We start from the raw sequence: 17,990 nt of genomic DNA, 5'->3' as shown, positions 1-17,990 counted from the left end.
TTTCCATAATGTTCTTGAACTAACCACTATAGTTAGAGGTTGCCAGGGTTTAGGAAGGGGGTGGAAGTGGAAGGGAGATAAGTGTGGCCAGCAAAGGGGACAGCAGGGACCCTCCAATGGACGGGTCCTGGACTGACAGAAAAGCATCAACATCTGGTTGTGATGTTGACCGGATACTTGCAAGATGTTGCCACTGGGGGAACTGGGCACACGAGCTCTCCATAGTATTTCTTAGACTATTGTCTCACAGTCGAGATAACCTAATGGGCCCCAGTCTTGGGCCCCCTGAGTGTCCCCACTGGGAACGGAGGCCCCTGTTGAGAACGGTTCATTGGTAGGGCACCTGCAGGCCATCAGCACTGGTCATACAAGGCAGGCTGGTGCGGGAGCGGGGGCGCCAAGGAGGGACTGCATGCCAGAGCCAGGGCCTGGCCTGAGTTACCGATTAACTGGCTCCACAGCTTTCCTTTAAATAACAAAAAATACACCTGAAGGGGAGACTGCACCTGGCTGCAAGCCCCAGCAGAAGTTTGAGAGTTGAGGCACCAGGGTGAGGGAGACCAGGCATGGCATGTGCCCCAGGACCAGACCCACTGGGGGACAGCAGAGGGGACGAGAGGCCCAAGTGGGACAACAAGCTCCAGTATGTCCTGAGCTGCGTGGGGTTTGCCGTGGGCCTGGGCAACATCTGGAGGTTCCCATACCTGTGCCAGAGCCACGGCGGAGGTAAGCCTGTGCCCAGGCCGCACCCTCGACCAGAAGAAGGAGAGAGCAGTGGCATTTCAGACTGGTTTGTCACTGGTTCCTGCCCCTGGGTGGGAGGTGTTCCTCCTGGGAATCAGCGATGCGCCGTGACCCGGGGGAAACGTGTCCCTTGGGAGTCCCGTCTGCGGGCATCGTAGCTCTTGGGACCCAGGCAAACCTTCCAAATACTGCCCCTGCTCAGCCTCGCCATGGGGCTGCCCATGTCTATGGACTCTCCCAGCCTTATTTTCAGAGTCTGCACTGCAGACTCCTTGCTCCCTTTGAGAGCTCCGGCTTTGAGCATCCCTGAGACAGCAGGTCTCCACAGGAGGCCACGGGCCCTACTGGGAAATGTAGTCACATTCGAGTTTATTCTATTCTATTCTATTCTATTCTATTCTATTCTATTCTATTCTATTCTATTCTATTCTATTCTATTCTATTCTATTCTATTCTATTCTATTCTATTTTTGGTCCTCACCTGAGGACATGCTTATTGATTTTAGGGAGAGGGGAAGGGAGGGACTGAGAGAGGCAGAGAAACATCGATGTGAGGGAGAAACATTGGTTGGTTACCTCTCACAAGCGCCCCAACTGGGAACTAAACTGGTAACCTAGGTATGTGCCCCGACTAGGAATTAAATCCAAGATCTTTCAGTTCACGGGAGGACGCTCCAACCAACTGAGTCACACGGGCGAGGGTGAGTCATTTCACTGATGGTCAGAAGGACTTGAACTAAAGCAGTGAGCCCGCTTCTTACTCCACGCCCTTGTCTCACTTGGCGCAGTGCGAACATGCATGTTCCTTTTCACTCGCAGTGCTGGGGACTGAGGGCACAGAAAGACACAAACCACCCTTGGCAGCTGTTATGGATCATTGTCAGATTTTGTCTCCTGACATGACAGGTGGGGCACTCCCCATGCTGGGCTCGTTCTTCCCTGGGGTGCCACCCTCCAGGGGCTGTCCTGGCTCAGCACCTGGTCAACTTGATTTCAAGGCACCTTCTGCTCCTGTGAGACTTGAGGTCTACCAGAGAGTCCCTCACGGTGATCACCTGGCTCCATGAGATCTCTGGTTGGAAATGTGCGGAGCGTTTTGGGGGTAATTACTCTGGCCTCACCTGCCCAGGAAATGAGGGGTGAAAGGAAGTCTGCAGGTGGGTGGAGCTCTCATGCCTCATTTTCTGGACAGGAGTCACCTTTTCCCTTTTCAAGGCAGATGGGTAGCTGACCTGATGGCGACAGGTAAACAGAGGACAGGGCCAAGTCTTGTCGGGGAGACAGGGAGAAAGGGCTCTTGGGAGCTCCGTGGCCCCAGCTCTGCCCAGCAGAGCGGACAAAGGCCCTGTTTGTCGCAGCTCTCCTGGTTATAAGGACAACGCCTCTTTAAAGGTGATTTTCTCTCCTGGTTATAAGAAAATGTGTGGCATGCAGAGAGTTTTGAAAAGGCAGAGCCAGAGAAGTAGGAAACTGACCTGTCATGTCTGCCCACAGAGGTGTCGAATGTTTGTGGGGTTTTGGAGCGAGACAGCACCTTGGGCCTTGGGTGTCCTGATAATGAGCTCCCAACACTCCGACACGGAGGCCGCAGGCGGCAGTTGCTCCCACCGCCCCTCAGCTGCCACTTGCATCAGGAAAGAGGGCAGCCAGGAGCAGGCTTGACGCAAGGCTGGACATGCTGGTAGTTAACTAGTGTCTGTAAACGTTTCACCACCCACAACCAGTGGCCACAGTCGGTGCTGCTACAGGCCTGGACAGTCGGGGAGTCAAACTTCCTGAGTCCTTGTCACCACAGGCTGTGAGCTGAGGCACCCTACCTCTGGGGCCTGGGGCAGGGTGGGGCTTGGGCCCCTGGCTCCACACGAGGTCTGAGAGCTGTCCCTGTTACCACCTGAGCCCATGGGCCTTTGTCCCCATTTTTGAAATACCTGTTTAGGATCTAGGTGCAGATATAAAGCACTTGGTGAAAATGTCATGAAATGTCTAAGTTTCTTTAACTCACGCTTCTCCTAAAAAATGTCTCCACACGTGTTTGCAGGCCCTTTTGCCACTACTGATTATTTTGAAAATGAGGAGATAAGCAGATAATGTGTCACATTTTTAATTTGCCTGAGTTAATGACACTGAGGGTGACTATTATTTTCTCCCCCATTCATGATTATTCAGCTTTGTAAGCTTTTAAATATAAGACTTAAGCAACATTGTCACAAAATTGAGCAGAGCATGTAGAGACTGACAGTGATCCCGTCACATAAACACCATTTCACACTCTGTGGGAAAGGTTACCACGCAGCTGCCGGGGACCCTGTTCTCCTCCCAGCAGCCTGGGGAGGTGCCACAGGGTCTGGTGACGAGAAGGGCTGGCCTCGCCCACAGGCCTTGCAGGTGGGAGCTGCAGGTCCGGATCACGCTTGGTGCCCGGGTCTGTGGACTCTGGCAGAGGTCAGGGGCCTGCGCACACTGGGACCAAACAACTCTGTATCCGTCCCCCCCTCCCACTGCATGGTGAGCGAGGGACAGAGATGGGTCCCGGCTCAACTCGGGGCACAGCTGACGGACGATCTGAGGCACTGGCCTCCACAGAATTCTGTGTGAATGAGACAGCTCTGTGTGCTGGGAATGCTGGTAGCCAAGGGTCATGGAGTCTCAGTAGGAACAGAATGGCCCATGTGTTGGTTAAAACTACCTCCAAAGCACTGAGTTGGGTGTGGCCATGGTTTAAAACAACAGCACCAGGCCCGGGGTGCGGTCCATCCCCTCTCACTGAGGCCGCGGTGCTTCACCTACCCATGGGGCTTCCTCTGCTGACCAGCGTGTCTTTGCAGGGGCCTTCCTCATTCCCTACCTCATCGCCCTGGCCTTCGAAGGAATCCCGCTCTTCCACATGGAGCTCGCCATTGGCCAGCGTCTGCGCCAAGGCAGCGTCGGGGTGTGGACGGCCATCTCCCCTTACTTGGGTGGAGTGGGTAAGCTGTCTTTCTGGACCCCTGCCCACAGTTGCTGGGGAGGGTGGAAAGTAGGCACAGTTCCATGGGCACGGTGGGTTTGCTCATCACACAGTTGTGGTTTGGAACCTGCAGACAAAGGAGGAATTTTGGTATAAATGTTCAGGGAGATCCAGGCAGCAGTGTCCCTGTGGGAGGTGGTCACACTCTTAGAAGGCCTCATTCGGTTCCCCTGAGGAAGGACTTGGGTGCAGGGTGTTGTGGGGGGTGACCTCAGGGTGCAAGAGGAAGGGGCAATGGGTGAACCCCTTGGAGCAGCAGCAGCAGGCTGTCCCATGTCCTGAGTCCTATGGGCCTGTGCACACGCTGAGCCAGCACGTCCTGGGAGCTCACGGGCATGGGGGCAGGCAGGCTGGACAGGGGGCCATAACATGACATGTGACCAGCGAGGAGATGTGGCCAGATGCAGCCAGAGGAAGGGCAGCAGAAATGGAGGAGGCTGAGTCAGGGTGGTGTGGAACGGAAAAGATGGCGACTGCTGCTTCATCCGCAGGCCTGGGCAGCCTCACCTTGTCCTTCCTGATCAGCCTCTACTACAACACCGTCCTGTCCTGGGTGTTGTGGTACCTCCTCAACTCCTTCCAGCAACCGCTGCCCTGGGGCTCCTGCCCGCTGGACGTCAACCAGACAGGTAATGCTAAGGACCAGGGAACGTGGTGCTCTGCCCGAGCCCGAGCCCCGCACTATTGCCCTGAAATAGCATGCTGAAATCTGATTCTCTTTGCCCCTTGTCTCTGTTCACTGTTGGACGAAGGGGCCCACAGACACAGGGCAGCTCCTCGGAGCCATGCCAGTGCCTGGCAATGAGAGGGGGTTGCTGCTTTGGCCGAATTAGGTTCTTTAGGTCCAGACCTCAGCCTAGCCCTGGGTCTGGCTAGGTCTTGGCTACAAGGAAAACAGTCACTGTTTTCAGCAGTTTACTCATGAGGCTGTGTTCATCCTCTTTCCCTTCCCACCTCTGGCTGGTACGACCTTGTGTTTTGCTCATTCTGAACGAGGCCAGCCCTGGGCACCTGACAGTGAGTCTGGGCCTGGAGTTTCCTCATGTTGGCCTTTCTGACCACACTGGACGTCCTGGACAGTGGAGGGCCCTGGTCCTGCCCAGTGGGCCCAGCTCTCCAGCAGCAGCTCCAGGATGGGTTATGTGTAGAGTCACTCCTTGGCGGAGGTTTGCAAAGTCCAACTCCCACCTGAGCTCCTCGGCCAGCCTGTGACCTCCTGGTTTCAGGGTTCGTGAAGGAATGCGAGGGCAGCAGCACCGTGAGCTACTTCTGGTATCGGCAGACGCTGAACATCACAGCCGACATCAACTACAGTGGTTCTGTCCAGTGGTGGCTGCTGGTCTGCTTGGCTGCCTGCTGGGCAGTCATATACCTGTGTGTCATCAGAGGCATCGAATCCACGGGGAAGGTGAGAGCTCGTGGGGCAGACCCCACTCCCCTGCTCCCTCCAGCTTCAGGGGACCCCCCCACCCCTACCTCGCCACACGTCGCGAGCAGTGTTTGCAGCTGATTCAGACACTCTGCTAGGAGGGGCGTGGGCATTGAGACTGTCATATCTCCTTGGAGAGTTGACGCTTTCATCGTTATTGAGTGACCACCCTTCTCCGAGTCACAGTCTTCGCTCTGAAGTAGGTGAAGGTATCATCATAGCCACCCAGGCGCCTCGACCGTGCTTTTTCCATTCTCCTTCTTTGACCTGACCGAGGCCTCTGTTTCAAGCGTCTTTCTTGTCGACAGCACGCGTTGGGTCTTGCTTTTTGAAATCCAGTTTGACAATCCCTGCCTTTTATGTGTGGTGCTCAGACCATCTACATTTAATGCAATTATTGATCTTGTTGATATAAGTCTCTCACTTACGTTTATTTTCTACGTGTCAGATCTGTTCTTTGCTCCTGTTTCCCTCTTTTCTGAGAGTTTTTATGATCCCGCTTTGTGTCCTTGTTTGGGTAATTGGCTATAACACTTTGTTTTATCTCGGGGTTGAATTAGGGCTTGTAGCTTACCGTGGTCCACCTCGGAGCAGTGCGTGTGTGGTGGGGGAGCCTCCCAGCCGTACACCTCCCTTTCGTCCTCCCGGCTTTTGTGCTGCTGTTATACAGAGCAGGGCAAAGGTAGGCTCACAGTTGTGCGTATGGAAAACAATATAATAACTAATAAATGATAATACAAGAATAAAATCTGTGTTTCACGTACTCGCAACTGAAAACCAACCTTTGCCCCACTCTGTGCATTTTACTTATAATATGTTGTCAACGCCAAGTACATTGTTAGCATTTTTGTTTTAAACAACTGATCATTTCTTAAGGAGATTTACATAATGAGAAAAAGCGTACTTATAGTTTCCACGCGGAAAGGACCAGGGAGCCTGCACCTCTGGCTCACAAGCATGGCTTCTTTTTTTTAGTTTGTTTGTTTTTGTTTTGCATGGCTTCTCAAGTGCACCCAGCTCAGTAGCTTCCCCCGCCTCCTCTCGGTGCAGAGAAGTCCAGCATCATACATATCCATCTTTTTATATCACCACATGATGCTCCAGGCACCCGTAGACCCTGGCTCCCAGTTGTGGTTGTGTGGCTCTTGCACAGACCGAAGCGTGCATGTGCACCTGGGAGTTCCTCAGTGGGTGTGTGGATGTTAGTTACTCTCACATGGGGATCTTCGCATTTGAGAGGACTGGAATTACCAAGGGCAGCCATGAGGTCAAATGATCCAGCCAGAGTTTCCAGACAACCCTGTTATGAAAGTCCCTAAATATGCATCCTGGTGACTCGCAAAGTCAGTCCGTATTTGGGGACAATGAGAAAAGACTGTCCATTTAATTAATTAAATTTTTAAAAATTATATTTTATTGATAATGCTCTTACAGTTGTCTTAATTTCTGCCGCCTTCCACCCAGCATCCCTCACTTCCTCAGGCACTCCTAACACCATTGTTCATGACCATGGGTCATGTATGCAAGTTCTTTGGCTACTCCATTTCCTGTACTGTACGTTACAGCCCCATGGCTACTCTGTAACTACCTATTTGTACTTCTTAATCCACTCACCTCTTCATCCATTCCCCCACAACCCCCTCCCAGCTGGCAACCATTAAAACGTTCTCCGTATCCATAATTCTGTTTCTTTGCTTCTTGTTTGCTTCTATTTTCTAGTTTGTTTTTTTTAGAATTATTTGTTGATAGATATGTATTTCTTGCCATTTTATTGTTCATAGTTTTGATCTTTTTATTTATTTTAGAGGGAGGGGAAAGGAAGGAGAAAGAGAGAGAGAAACATCAATGTGAGAAATATCGATTGGTCGCTTCTTGCATGTCCCCGGTTAGGGACCTGGCCTGCAACCCAGTATGTGCCCTGACTGGGAATTGAACCAGCGCCCTTCCCGTCTGCAGGCTGGCACTCAATCTACTGAGCCACACCAGCCAGGGCTCCTTCTTTTTCTTAAACAAGTCTCTTTTACATTTCATATAATAATGGTTTGGTGATGATGAACTCCTTTAGTTTTTTCTTGTCTGGGAAGCTCTTTATCTGCCCTTTGATTCTAAATAATAGTTTTGCTTGGTAGAGCAATCTTGGCTGTAGGTACCCACTTTTCATAACTTTGAATATTTCTTGCCAATCTCTTATAGCCTGAAAAGTTTCTTTTGAGAAATCAGCTGACAATCTTATGGGAACTCCCCTGTAGGTAACTAACTTCTTTTATCTTGCTGCTTTTAAGATTCTCTCTTTATCTTTAACCTTTGGCATTTTAATTATGATGTGTGCTGGAGTGGGCCTCTTTGCATCCACCTTGTTTGGGACTGTCTGTACTTCCTGGACTTGCAGGTCTATCTCCGTCCCCAAATTAGAGAGCTTTCTTTCATTATTTTTTTCAAATAGATTTCCAGTTTCTTGCTCTTTCTCCTCTCCTTCTGGCACCCCTATGATGTGAATGTTGGAATGTTTGGAGTTGTCCCAGAGGCTGCTTACACTATTCTCATTTTGTTGGATTCTTTTTTTTTCTTGTTCTGCATGATTGTTTTGGGTTTGGGTTTTTTTGCTTCCTTATGTTCCAGTTCATTGATTTGTTTCTAAGCTTCACCCACTCTACTGTTGTTTCCCTGTAAGTGTTTTTTTTTTTTTTAATTAGTGTCTCATTCATTTGTAGTTGGATCTCTTTTATGCTCTTGAGGTCCTCACTAATTTTCTTCAGCATTCATGTAATCAGTGTTTTGAACTCTGCATCTGATAGATTGCTTATCTCCATTTTGTTTAGTTCTTTTTCTGGAGTTTTGATCTGTTCTTTCATTTGGGCCATGATTCTTTGTCTCCCCATTTTGGCAGCCTCCCTGTGTTTGTTTCTATTTGTTAGGTAGAGCTGTTTTGACTCCCTGCCTTGGTAGCATGGCCTAATGTAGTAGGTGTCCTGTAGGGTGCAGTCACACAGCCTCCCTTATTACCTAAGCTGGGTACATGAGGTGCACCTTTTGTGTGGTCTGACTATAGCCTTCTATTGTAGCTGAGCCTTGATTGCTGTTGGCAGGTCAATGGGAGGGATTTATCCAGGCTAGTCAGTTGCAAGGACTGGCTGTAACCACTGACCACCAACATCCACCCTCTGTGGAGGATCAGCTGTGTGGGGGCAGGGTGGTGGTGCTCCGGTGTGGTCTGTAGTTGTCCACTGGGAGCGCAGGTTCTGGGGTTTCCCAAGTGGTACAGGCCAAGTTCAGTGCCAACCTGTGTTCTGCCTAGGGCCAACCTGCATGGCCTATAATGCAATTTGAGATGGCTACGACATATGCTGGACCTGGAGATTCCCAGGTGAAGCCAAGCTATGAATCAAGGCTGGCTGCTGCTAGTGCTGGGCCTGGGGCCACTAGGCAAGGGATCTGAGAGCTGGGGGCTCACCAAGACCAGATGTGGCTTGTTTGAGAGGATTTAGGAAGTTGTGAAGAGTGAGCCAAGACCAAGCCATTCAGTGATTTTTATGCAAAAGTCAATGTTAACAGCTCGGATGGGCCCATAAATTGGGATAGAGTGTTAGGGGCTCTCCAGGTGTGGCAAATTGTGTTAGCCAGGTTGATGGAGTCTCAGATATGGCACCTGCCTGCTGGCTCTGTGGCTCTGTGAGGGGAGGGTTCAAAAAAAGGACAGTGGCCTCTGCCTGCCTTTTTGTCTGGGAAAAAGCTGTCTCCCAGCTCCTGCCTTGATACTAGACACTTCAGTTCTTTCCTATATGGTACTGGTGCCTTTCAAGCTGCTACCCCAGTGCTAGAGCTCAGAGGGAGTGAGTCTGAGTAAGTCTGTGTGTGGGTTCTTTAAGAAGAACTGCTTGGGACTCCAGAAGTTTCTTCCACTGACTCAATCCCTGCTGGTTTTTGCAGCCAGAAGTTATGAACACTTACCTGCTCGGCACTGAAACCCTGGGCTGGGCGATCTGGTGTGAGGCTGGGACTCCTCCCTCCTGAGATTTCCCTCCTGAATTTTTATCCACCACATGTGGATGTGGGAGCAGCCCATTCCACGTCTCTGCCCCCCCTACTGGTCTGGATGGAGATGGTTTCTATAACTCCATAGTCATGAGACTTCCATTTAACTTGATTTCATATGGTTCTGAGGATGGTTGTTCTATAGTTTATTCTAATTTTGATGTGGCTGTTCAAAGAGGCAAGCCTTGTGTGCCCAGGCCACCATCTTGACTGGAGTCTATTTTTTCAAAGATTTTATTTATTTATTTTTACAGAGAGGGGAATGGAGGGAGAAAGAAAGGGAAATGTACATCAATATGTGAGAGAAACATTGATCATTTGCCTCTAACATGCCCCAACCAGTGACCTGGCCCAAAACCGAGGCATGTGCCCTGACTGGGAATTGAACCAGTGACCTTTCAGTCTCCAGGATGATGCTCAACCCACTGAGCCACACTGGTCAGGACAAGAGCATCCTTGTCTGACTTTGCATAGATGCTGTGGTACAGATTCCTGCCCACACATGACTGAGAATGGGTGCCATGTAGGATGTGGGAGAGGTTGGGGGAAGTTATGGGGCCCTAAGGCCCCTGAGAGCGGCAAGGCGATTGAGGCGGGAAGAGGGTGTTGGTGAAGTGAGAGCTGAATGTCTGTAGTGCAACCAAGGGGGAGGCTGCTGCCCAAGACGTCAGTGCCCAACTCAGATGACCTGTGGGCACAAACGATATGCGAATCCATGTGTGACCATCAGAGTGAGCTCCAAACCCTCCAAGCTTGACCAGGGCCCACCCCCACTATCTTTACCTTGCCCCCCACCCTGACTCGAACAGAATCCCAGGTGAATGATGTGACACTGGCCACTGAGGCGTGTCCAGCATGACTGCCTTTCTAAAGATTTTTATGTGGAGAAGATACCACTGAAAAACTTCACAATCTGGTCTTTTTTTTTAAGGCAATTTATTTCACAGCCTTGTTTCCCTACCTGGTCCTGACGATCTTCCTTGTTAGAGGACTCACCCTGCCTGGGGCGGCCGAAGGGTTAACCTTCCTGTTCACTCCCAACGTAAGTGGGTCTAAAATGGAAGTTTAGGCACCAGAAAACATTTGAGTCAGGGCCCCAGCCCAGCCCAGCCCAGCCCAGCCATCCCACTCCCTCACCGTGTGGGGTGAGGATGAGGAGAAGGGGAGTGTGGGCCTCAGGGAGAAGGTCAGGGTCAGAACAAAGGGAACGAGAGGAGGACACGGTTTGGGACATTCAGACTTTGGTTCTGGTGGGACATGGGGGACTACAGTTCAGGGGAGAGACTGTTTGGGGACCTGATGTCCCGTCCCTAGTGCCCTGGACCCCACACCTCTGAGAGCTTTGTCCAGCTACACGGTTCCACAAGGCAAGGTGCCATGGGACCTAGGGGCCTGCCTGCCAGAGCCCATGACCCTTCTAGACCACTCCATGCTCTCAGGATCCCAGCAGCCCCTGGGAGATCCTGGGGCTACATGGCGTGCCCCAGGCTCCCCAGGCAGTGCCCTGCCTCAGGGGAAGGGAAGGGGACACCTGTGTGTGGAAGGGTGTTAGGCTAAGGGTCCCCCAGCAGCAGAGACACCAGGCACCATGTGCAGGTGAACCCTACCCTGGGCAACTACAAGCCACTCCAACCCCTCGGGTGTGAGAGGAATGGATAAACACAGCAAGGTTTGAGTTGCTCAGACCCATTTCCCAGTCCTGAGAGGTTTACACTCAAGTTCTCAGCACCCACATGTCCCACGTAGATGGGAGCTTTGGCTTATTTGACACATCACAGGATGGGAGGCTGAGGTTGCTGTATTAACTGCCCTTCCAAGCATGCTCCCTCAACTGTCCTTGGGGCCTGAGAGACACCACTCATGACAGCTGCCCCAGAGGAAGCCCTGACAACGTTCTGGGACAGGAGGTGCTGGGCCCGCGTGGTGTGTCTGTGGCAGCAGGTGCTCCTATGTCTCCCTAGATACAGACTCTCCGGAGCCCACGGGTGTGGCTGGATGCGGCCACCCAGATATTCTTCTCTCTGTCGTTGGCCTCCGGAGGACACATTGCATTCGCAAGTTACAACCCATCCAGGTAGGGCCGAGTCTGTCCTGATGCTCACTCAGTACGTCTTTATGGGACTTCCTGCCTGGGACAGAGGGTGACCTAATGTGAACTTGAGATGAGATCAGATTCTGGAGATTCCAGCAATTACTGAGTCACCCCCTGAGGGCTGGAGGTCAGGTCCTGCATGGTAGCACGTTCCGGAGCCACGGCTGGAAGAGAGCCCAAATAACCAAACCCAGGAACAAGACCACATGGGTCAGACACCGCCCAGCACAGACCACGTGCGTGGTGCATGAGGTTGGAGGGCAGAAGTGCCACTGCAGTCACTAACACAGACTCAGGCCCCCACTCCGCAGGGAGCCACAGCCACCATCCATGAGACCTGTTACCCCCACGGTGACAGCGGCATTGGAAACTGTGCAGTGAGAGGCCCCGTGACACCGGTAAACCCAGTGCTGTGTGGTGTCAGTACTTTTATCCCTCAGAGAGCACAGGGACAGGAGGTGGAGGACAAAGGGCCAGCTGGGCCATGGGCTGTGTCGACAAGTTACTATCTCAACTCTCACCCTCAGTAGCTTGTGTGTGGTTAGCTCACTTCTGCAGCCTGGAGCTGGGGGTGGCGGGAGGAGGCCAAAGCTGTCCTGAGACCACCAGGAACAGCACAGTGTTTCTGGGTCACACATAAGAGGCCCCAAGTGCAGCATGGGGGGCTTCAGGGCGGGGGTGCTGAGGCAGCAGGCGCCCCCTCCAAGTTTTCTCTCTGAGGGGCCCTAACCACAGCACTCACTCTGTCTGCTCAGGAACGACTGTGAGAAGGACGCGGTGATCGTCGCCCTGATCAACAGCATGACCTCCCTCTACGCCTCCACTGTAGTCTTCTCTGTCCTGGGCTTCAAGGCGGCCAGTGACTATGGACGCTGCTTGGACAGGTATGCACAGCGTCCTGGGCCAGCAGCTGGGGCCTGCTGCACTGGGGGTCCCGGTCTATGACTTTTCATTTCCGTGGGGAAGGACAGAGTGTCCCCCAAAGGGTGCGTCTACCTGGAAGCTAGAACGTGGCCTCATCGGGTCTTTGCAGGTGGTGTTGGTTAAGATAAGATCATACCGGAAAGGGTGCCCCAAACCATGAGAGTGTCCTTATATGAGACAGAAGGGAACACACGGACACAGGCAGAGGCCACTTGATGACAGAGGCAGTGGTGGTCCTCTCAGGACATGCCACAAGCCCAGGAAGGCCAGAGCATCCAGAGCTGGGAGATGCATGAAGGACCCCCTGCGAGTCCCCGGAAGGTGATCCAGCCACGTCCATGGTGCCGCTGTGACGCCTGTTCTAAGCGCTAGGCCCGGCCGGCAGAGGGAAGAAGGGGACGGCGGCACTCCCAGGATGGGGCGGAATGCTCTGGAGGGGCCGTGGGGCCTGTGCCCTGGTGAGCAGCATAGCTGCTACTCGGTTATTCTACCTGCTTCCACCAAGACGCCTGGTAAACACAAGTTGCTGACCCATTAGCTGCACTAGAAATCATCCCAACAGTCTTCCTGGGTGGTGTGCCTTGATCTCGCTACATGTGAGGACAGCACCCCTGTACTACACTTAGGGGACATTTTAAACAGCAAAATCACCACCAAAAAGCACAAAATATGTGAAAACCACGGGCCCCAACTGTCCACAGTGGAGATGAAACGGAAAGGCAGTGCGTGGCCTGGCTGACCTGGGCAGGCAAGCTCGCAGAAGGCGCCCGGGCGTTGATTTTGAGGTTACGGGAACACCTGCAATATTATTTAGAGCCGGGAGCCTTGGAGACAATTGAATAAAGCTCTCTGACTATGCGGCTGGAGGGGCAGAGAGCTTGGACCCACCCCTTCCGGAGCCTGTGGGGAGCACTGCACCCCATGTCCCCTGGGGACCCACAGGTCGGGCCCAGTTGAGCCCTAAGGGGAGCCCCTCGGAGCCTGAGAACAGCCTTCCTCCCCACAGTGTGTGTGAAGAAATAAGCACTCCCGCCACAGACATCCTTGAGACCCTGCCACACCCAGAGGGGCTGGCCTTCACAGGGTTGTCGGGGTCCTTTCTGGGCATTTCTGGCTGTGTTTGCTTGTGGGTGCCAGGTGTCCCAATGACCCCACTGAGTGCTCACTCAGCCTCTCTGTCCCTGCAGGAACATCCTCAGCCTCACCAATGAATTTGACTTCCCCGACCAGAGCATCTCCAGGGAAAACTACGCTGCCATCCTCACACACCTGAATGCCACCCAGACCGAGACGGTGGTCGGGCTGCACCTAGAGTCCTGCTGTCTGCAAGACTTTCTGGATAAGGTACTGAGGGGCCCGGCCTTGCTGCCGACAGCTGGCCAGGGGAGTGGACATCACTGGCTGTGGCGGGAAGTTGAGCAGCTGCACGCAGGGCCAGCTGACCATCAGGGACCAGGGCAGTGGGCTGGGCTGGGCAGTCAGCAGGCAGGTCCTCAGGGCAGCAATCTGATGGGAGCCTGAATCCAAGGTCCTGGGGTCCCATGTCACACGTTGGCTGCAGGCCATGAACAGGGAAAAGGTTCCTGTCACTCAGGAAGGCGCCCGCATTGTGTCAGTGCAGCCCACACAGAGCAGGACCACCCCCTTGGTCCTGACCCCGGCAGGGGCGTCGGTGCCCCCATGGCTCACAGTGCAGGACAGGTGGTGCGCTACATCCCAGCAAGGGCCCGTTTGTGTTGCAGAGTGCCTCAGGCACGGGCCTGGCCTTCATCGTCTTCACCGAGGCCATCCTGCACATGCCAGGGGCGCCTGTGTGGGCCGTGCTCTTCTTCATCACGCTGTTCACCCTGGGGCTGTCCTCCATGTTTGGGAACATGGAGGGTATCATCACGCCACTCTTGGATATGGAGGTCCTGCCAAGATGGGTCCCCAAGGAGGCCATGACAGGTGAGTGTTGTCACTGTCACTGGCCTCACGGCTCTTGTTTTCCCACATGCTGTCCAGACACCCTCCTCCATGAGGGCTCGACGGCCATGTCACATGGAGAGCTGGGCCAGCCCTGACACCTTTCAGGGCTGGACTCGGTGGACCTGGACTTGATGCCTCTAAGGGTCATTATGGGAGGGCAGAGGGTCAGGGGCAGAGTGGGGCAGGGATCAGGGGTCCCCTCCCGCATTGCTCAGTGAGTGCAATCCCAACACCCTCTTGCCCTCCAGGCACAGTTTGGGAGGTGGTGGGGATAGGCCGATGGGGGAGGAGGTGCGAGGAGCTGGGAGGGCGCAGCCAGGGTGACATGCTCAGACGCATGTCTGTGTGCAGGAGCCGTCTGCCTGGTCTGCTTCCTCTCGTCCACCTGCTTCACGCTGCAGTCTGGGAACTACTGGCTTGAGATTTTCGACAACTATACTGCTTCCCTGAACCTAATCATTTTTGCCTTCATGGAGGTGGTCGGTGTCATCTATGTTTATGGGACAGAAAAGTGAGTTCTGCTTCCCTCAGCATCAGCTGGGCTGAAGTCCTGCCCCTCTGCTCCCCACGTCCCTGTGTCCAATGTCTGGGCAATGTGGCAGCCAGTCTCCAGGGCACCTAAGGGGATAAGACAGAATCATCTGAGGCCCCTCCCAAAACATACCCAGGGTGGCTCCCAGTGGTCTACGAGATCCCTCACAGGACCGGCCCACCTGGCTGTGCTGGCCTCCCAGCCTGTGGGGAGGCAAGCAACAAAATGACCAGTCTTCAGTCACATAGAACAGATTCCTCAAGGTCAAGGACACGTGGGCGGACACCAGGGATCAGAAGGCCCGCCCTGCCCACATGCCCTCCTGGAGGCCTCTGAGAAGGCTCAGCACTTGTCCTGCCCATCCCCACCTGGCTTGGGCCTGCTGCACACTCACGCCTTCACCCCCACCTGGACCCACCCCTGTCACTCACACCTGTAACTTGTACCTGTCACATCCACACTTAGACCTGCACTCCCCTGCCACCCCTGAGCCCAGTTCTGCCCCAGTGGTCCTCGAGGTTGTGCTCTCTGTCCTTGGTTCCAAGGGGTCCTGGGAGTCACCAAATCTAGGGCCTTCACCCCTGCTCGGAGGGCACAGGGGCCAGCATGCTGGTCCTGAGGTGAGACACTGCTCACCGGGAGAAATGGAAGTGAGAGTCAGCTGACTTGGTCACGCGGGACAAACAGCGAGCCCTGAATTCCAGCCAGCCACGGGCTCTCAGGAGACACTCAGGATGCTTCTGGGGTGGAGCTGGGGTGGAGGGAGCAAGCAGAGGAAGAGCTGCGAGGGAATTCCTGCCTCTCCACTGGCTCCCGGATGTTACTGTGGATCAGCCTGAGTCACTCTGAGTCACCCCAACCCCAGGGGCAGGGCAGCTTGCAGGCAGCTTCACCATCCTGGGCACGAAGGGCACCAGGTCAGGCACCAGCTTCCGTCCTACAGCTGGACTGGCAAAGGCTTTACTGCTTCTCACCCAGTGGCTGAGCCTTGCAGGGATGAACCCTGCAGTTCCTGTCCAGAGGCACCTTCCCCAGGAGCTGGGCTGGTGGCCGGGTTGAGCTCCTCCTTGATGTCTGGAAAGGGCCAGGAGATGCTGGAGCACCCCCTGCCTATCCCTCTCCCTCATCCAGACTAACCTGCTCGCCAGGCCTTTGCCACATATCAATGGGAGATTGAGTCCTCATCAGGATCTGAGAGGGCTGCCCATTTGGTGGCTGCTCAGGAAGGCACATGGGCAAAAGGCAGATGGAGGTGGCGGGACAGCCCCCACAGGTCACATCGTTGTGACTCTGGATGAAGCTGCTGGCTGTGTGGGCTTGCCGGCACGGGACCGGGTGGGAGACCTAAACCCGCTGTCTCTGGCAGGTTCTGTGACGACATAGCATGGATGACGGGGAGGCGGCCTGGCTTCTACTGGCGGATGACCTGGAAGGTCGTGAGTCCCCTCCTGCTGCTGACGGTCCTCACAGCTTACATGGTCGTCATGATCCCGACAACAATGAGCTATCGGGCCTGGGACCCCCAATACGTAGGTCCTGCAGATGGGGATCCAGGGGCCCTGGGGTCCCTCAGACTGGGCCTGGATTGGACCTGGTGCCATCTGGAGCCCAGATGACCCTCCTGGTGGACATCTGCACCCTCAGTGACAGTGTGGGCTACCTTTTCTTTCTTTCTTTCTTTCTTTTCTTAAAAATATTTTATGTATCTTTTGGAGAGAAGAGAGGAAGAAAGAGGAGAGAATCACTGATGTGTGAGAGGAACATCGATCAGTTGCCTCTCGCATGCCCCCATCTGGGGGTCTTGCCCACAACCCAGGCTCTGACTGGGAATGGTTTGTAGGGGGTGCACAATTCACTGAGCCACACCAGTCAGGGCTGGGCTGCCTTTTCTATGGGACCTGAGGCCACGGGACCTCTAGAGTCCCTTGGGACATCGGAGGTGACTCGGCAGTCTGGACAAGCTCAGCCAGTGGCAGAAGGACTGGAGCAGTTACCAGACTTTGGGGACCTCACAGGTTCCTGCAGCCCTGCACACAGAGGTGTGGCTGGAGGCCACACTTCTCAGTGCTGTGGGGACAGGCACTGCATGCTGCTCACCCCTGGTTTGAGATGGGAGGAGGCGCATGTGGCTTATGTCACTGAACTGCCACCAAGCCCTGTCAGAGGGCCAAGCCATGGTAGCTGACCTGCCACCCCCTTTAACTGCTCTGAACCTCAGCGTGCCCCCTGTGGGGAGCAGGGAAGTAATTCTCTTTCAAATTCCTCTTCTAAAGGGGAACTGCCCAAGCCACCAAGGGCAGGAGGAAGAAATGGTGCAATACTTCTCAAAGAATTCTCATGAATATTATACTATTAGATTCACACAGCTGTGCCTTGTGAACCTCAAAAGAAGGGCCTGCAGTCCGCGTGTGGTCTTGCCCTCCAAGAGAGGGGACACAGGGAGGCCACTAAGCCTGATGATGCCAGTGGGCCACACAGAGGCGACTTCGAGCCTGTGGGTTCCCTCGGGTGGTCAGGGCGGCTCTTTCCAGAACACAGTCCCTAGGTTCCAGGCCTGTGGCTCAGAGTTCAGTCCCCAGAAGAGGCTCAGCCCATGTCCTGAAACTTCAGCCCCGTGCCCTCACCACCAAGGGAGCAGCCCCTGGTTGTGTGCCCTTTCCGTTCACCCACCTGGAATGAACCAACCTGTTGCTTCATTTCAGGAAGATTTGGGGTGGAGCTGCCCACCCAATCCATGGTCACTTGGCGGAGGGTCAGCCTCACTCTGACCAGGGCGGTAGAGCAGGGTGACGCTGTTCCCTTCCCCAGATGTTCATTGTGGCCTTGTGTCTCTGCAGAAGCAGTTCCCCTTGCGGCAGGAGAAGCCCTACCCAGGCTGGGTGCAGGCCGTCTGTGTGCTTCTGTCCTTGCTGCCCGCACTGTGGGTCCCGACGGTCGCACTGGCGCAGTGGCTCTCCCAGCGCAGACGGAAGCAGGAGAGTGTGCAACAGGACACACGCCTGAAGCTGCAGGACAGCGTAGCCTGCTGAGGGTGGGGAGGGCCTAACCTGTGTGTCCCTCACCCACAGATCACCCAACCCCATTATATTCCCCCCCAAACCTAAGACCTGTGCTTGTGCCTTCCAGACACCCTCACGCCTGCCGACCCTGCTCAGTGGTCAGACCAGTTTCAACATCACAGTCCATGCTGTTCTCCAAACAAGAGATGGCCCAGCACCTGGCTCCTGGGGCCCTGCAGTCTGGGGCACATGTCTGGGTGGCT

The 17,990-nt window shown here is 54.2% G+C and overlaps 2 protein-coding genes across 4 annotated transcripts in view; one reads left to right on the top strand and one right to left on the bottom strand.

Moving 5' to 3' along the window:
* Window positions 1-494: 494 nt before the first annotated feature.
* SLC6A18 (solute carrier family 6 member 18) lies at window positions 495-17,832 on the top strand. 2 transcript variants are annotated; one of them, XM_053657264.1, is made up of 12 exons: window positions 495-726; window positions 3,570-3,710; window positions 4,243-4,380; window positions 4,978-5,159; window positions 10,144-10,254; window positions 11,174-11,286; window positions 12,060-12,188; window positions 13,416-13,572; window positions 13,971-14,175; window positions 14,548-14,707; window positions 16,095-16,161; window positions 17,566-17,832. In XM_053657264.1, exons 1-12 carry the CDS (start codon window positions 567-569, stop codon window positions 17,755-17,757), a joined length of 1,755 nt encoding a protein of 584 aa, XP_053513239.1. In that variant the 5' UTR covers window positions 495-566; the 3' UTR covers window positions 17,758-17,832. The 2 variants fall into 2 exon arrangements, with proteins under 2 accessions (XP_053513239.1, XP_036993203.2); XM_037137308.2 differs by having other exon boundaries at window positions 16,095-16,257.
* TERT (telomerase reverse transcriptase) overlaps window positions 14,610-17,990 on the bottom strand; it is a 41,402-nt gene continuing 38,021 nt past the window's right edge. For both annotated transcript variants that reach the window (XM_053657262.1, XM_053657263.1), the window contains one exon: window positions 14,610-14,814. In XM_053657262.1, coding sequence (XP_053513237.1) covers window positions 14,693-14,814 — 122 coding nt within the window. In that variant the 3' untranslated portion in view covers window positions 14,610-14,692. The remainder of the gene's footprint in view (window positions 14,815-17,990) is intronic.

The sequence above is a fragment of the Artibeus jamaicensis genome, unplaced genomic scaffold, assembly GCF_021234435.1.
Source record: "Artibeus jamaicensis isolate MK-2021 breed Jamaican fruit bat unplaced genomic scaffold, CSHL_Jam_final scaffold_369, whole genome shotgun sequence".
In the NCBI taxonomy this organism is placed as follows: domain Eukaryota; kingdom Metazoa; phylum Chordata; class Mammalia; order Chiroptera; family Phyllostomidae; genus Artibeus; species Artibeus jamaicensis.
Note: the sequence above shows the minus strand (reverse complement) of the source record. Positions and strands in the feature narration are given on the sequence as shown.

Bases quoted from the DNA above. Each gene is read 5' to 3' on its own strand.
- SLC6A18 (XM_037137308.2), top strand. From the start codon at position 567: ATGGCATGTGCCCCAGGACCAGACCCACTGGGGGACAGCAGAGGGGAC. The intron at 11,287-12,059 runs GTAGGGCCGAGT...CTGTCTGCTCAG, and splicing joins GCAAGTTACAACCCATCCAG to GAACGACTGTGAGAAGGACG. The intron at 13,573-13,970 runs GTACTGAGGGGC...TTTGTGTTGCAG, and splicing joins TGCAAGACTTTCTGGATAAG to AGTGCCTCAGGCACGGGCCT.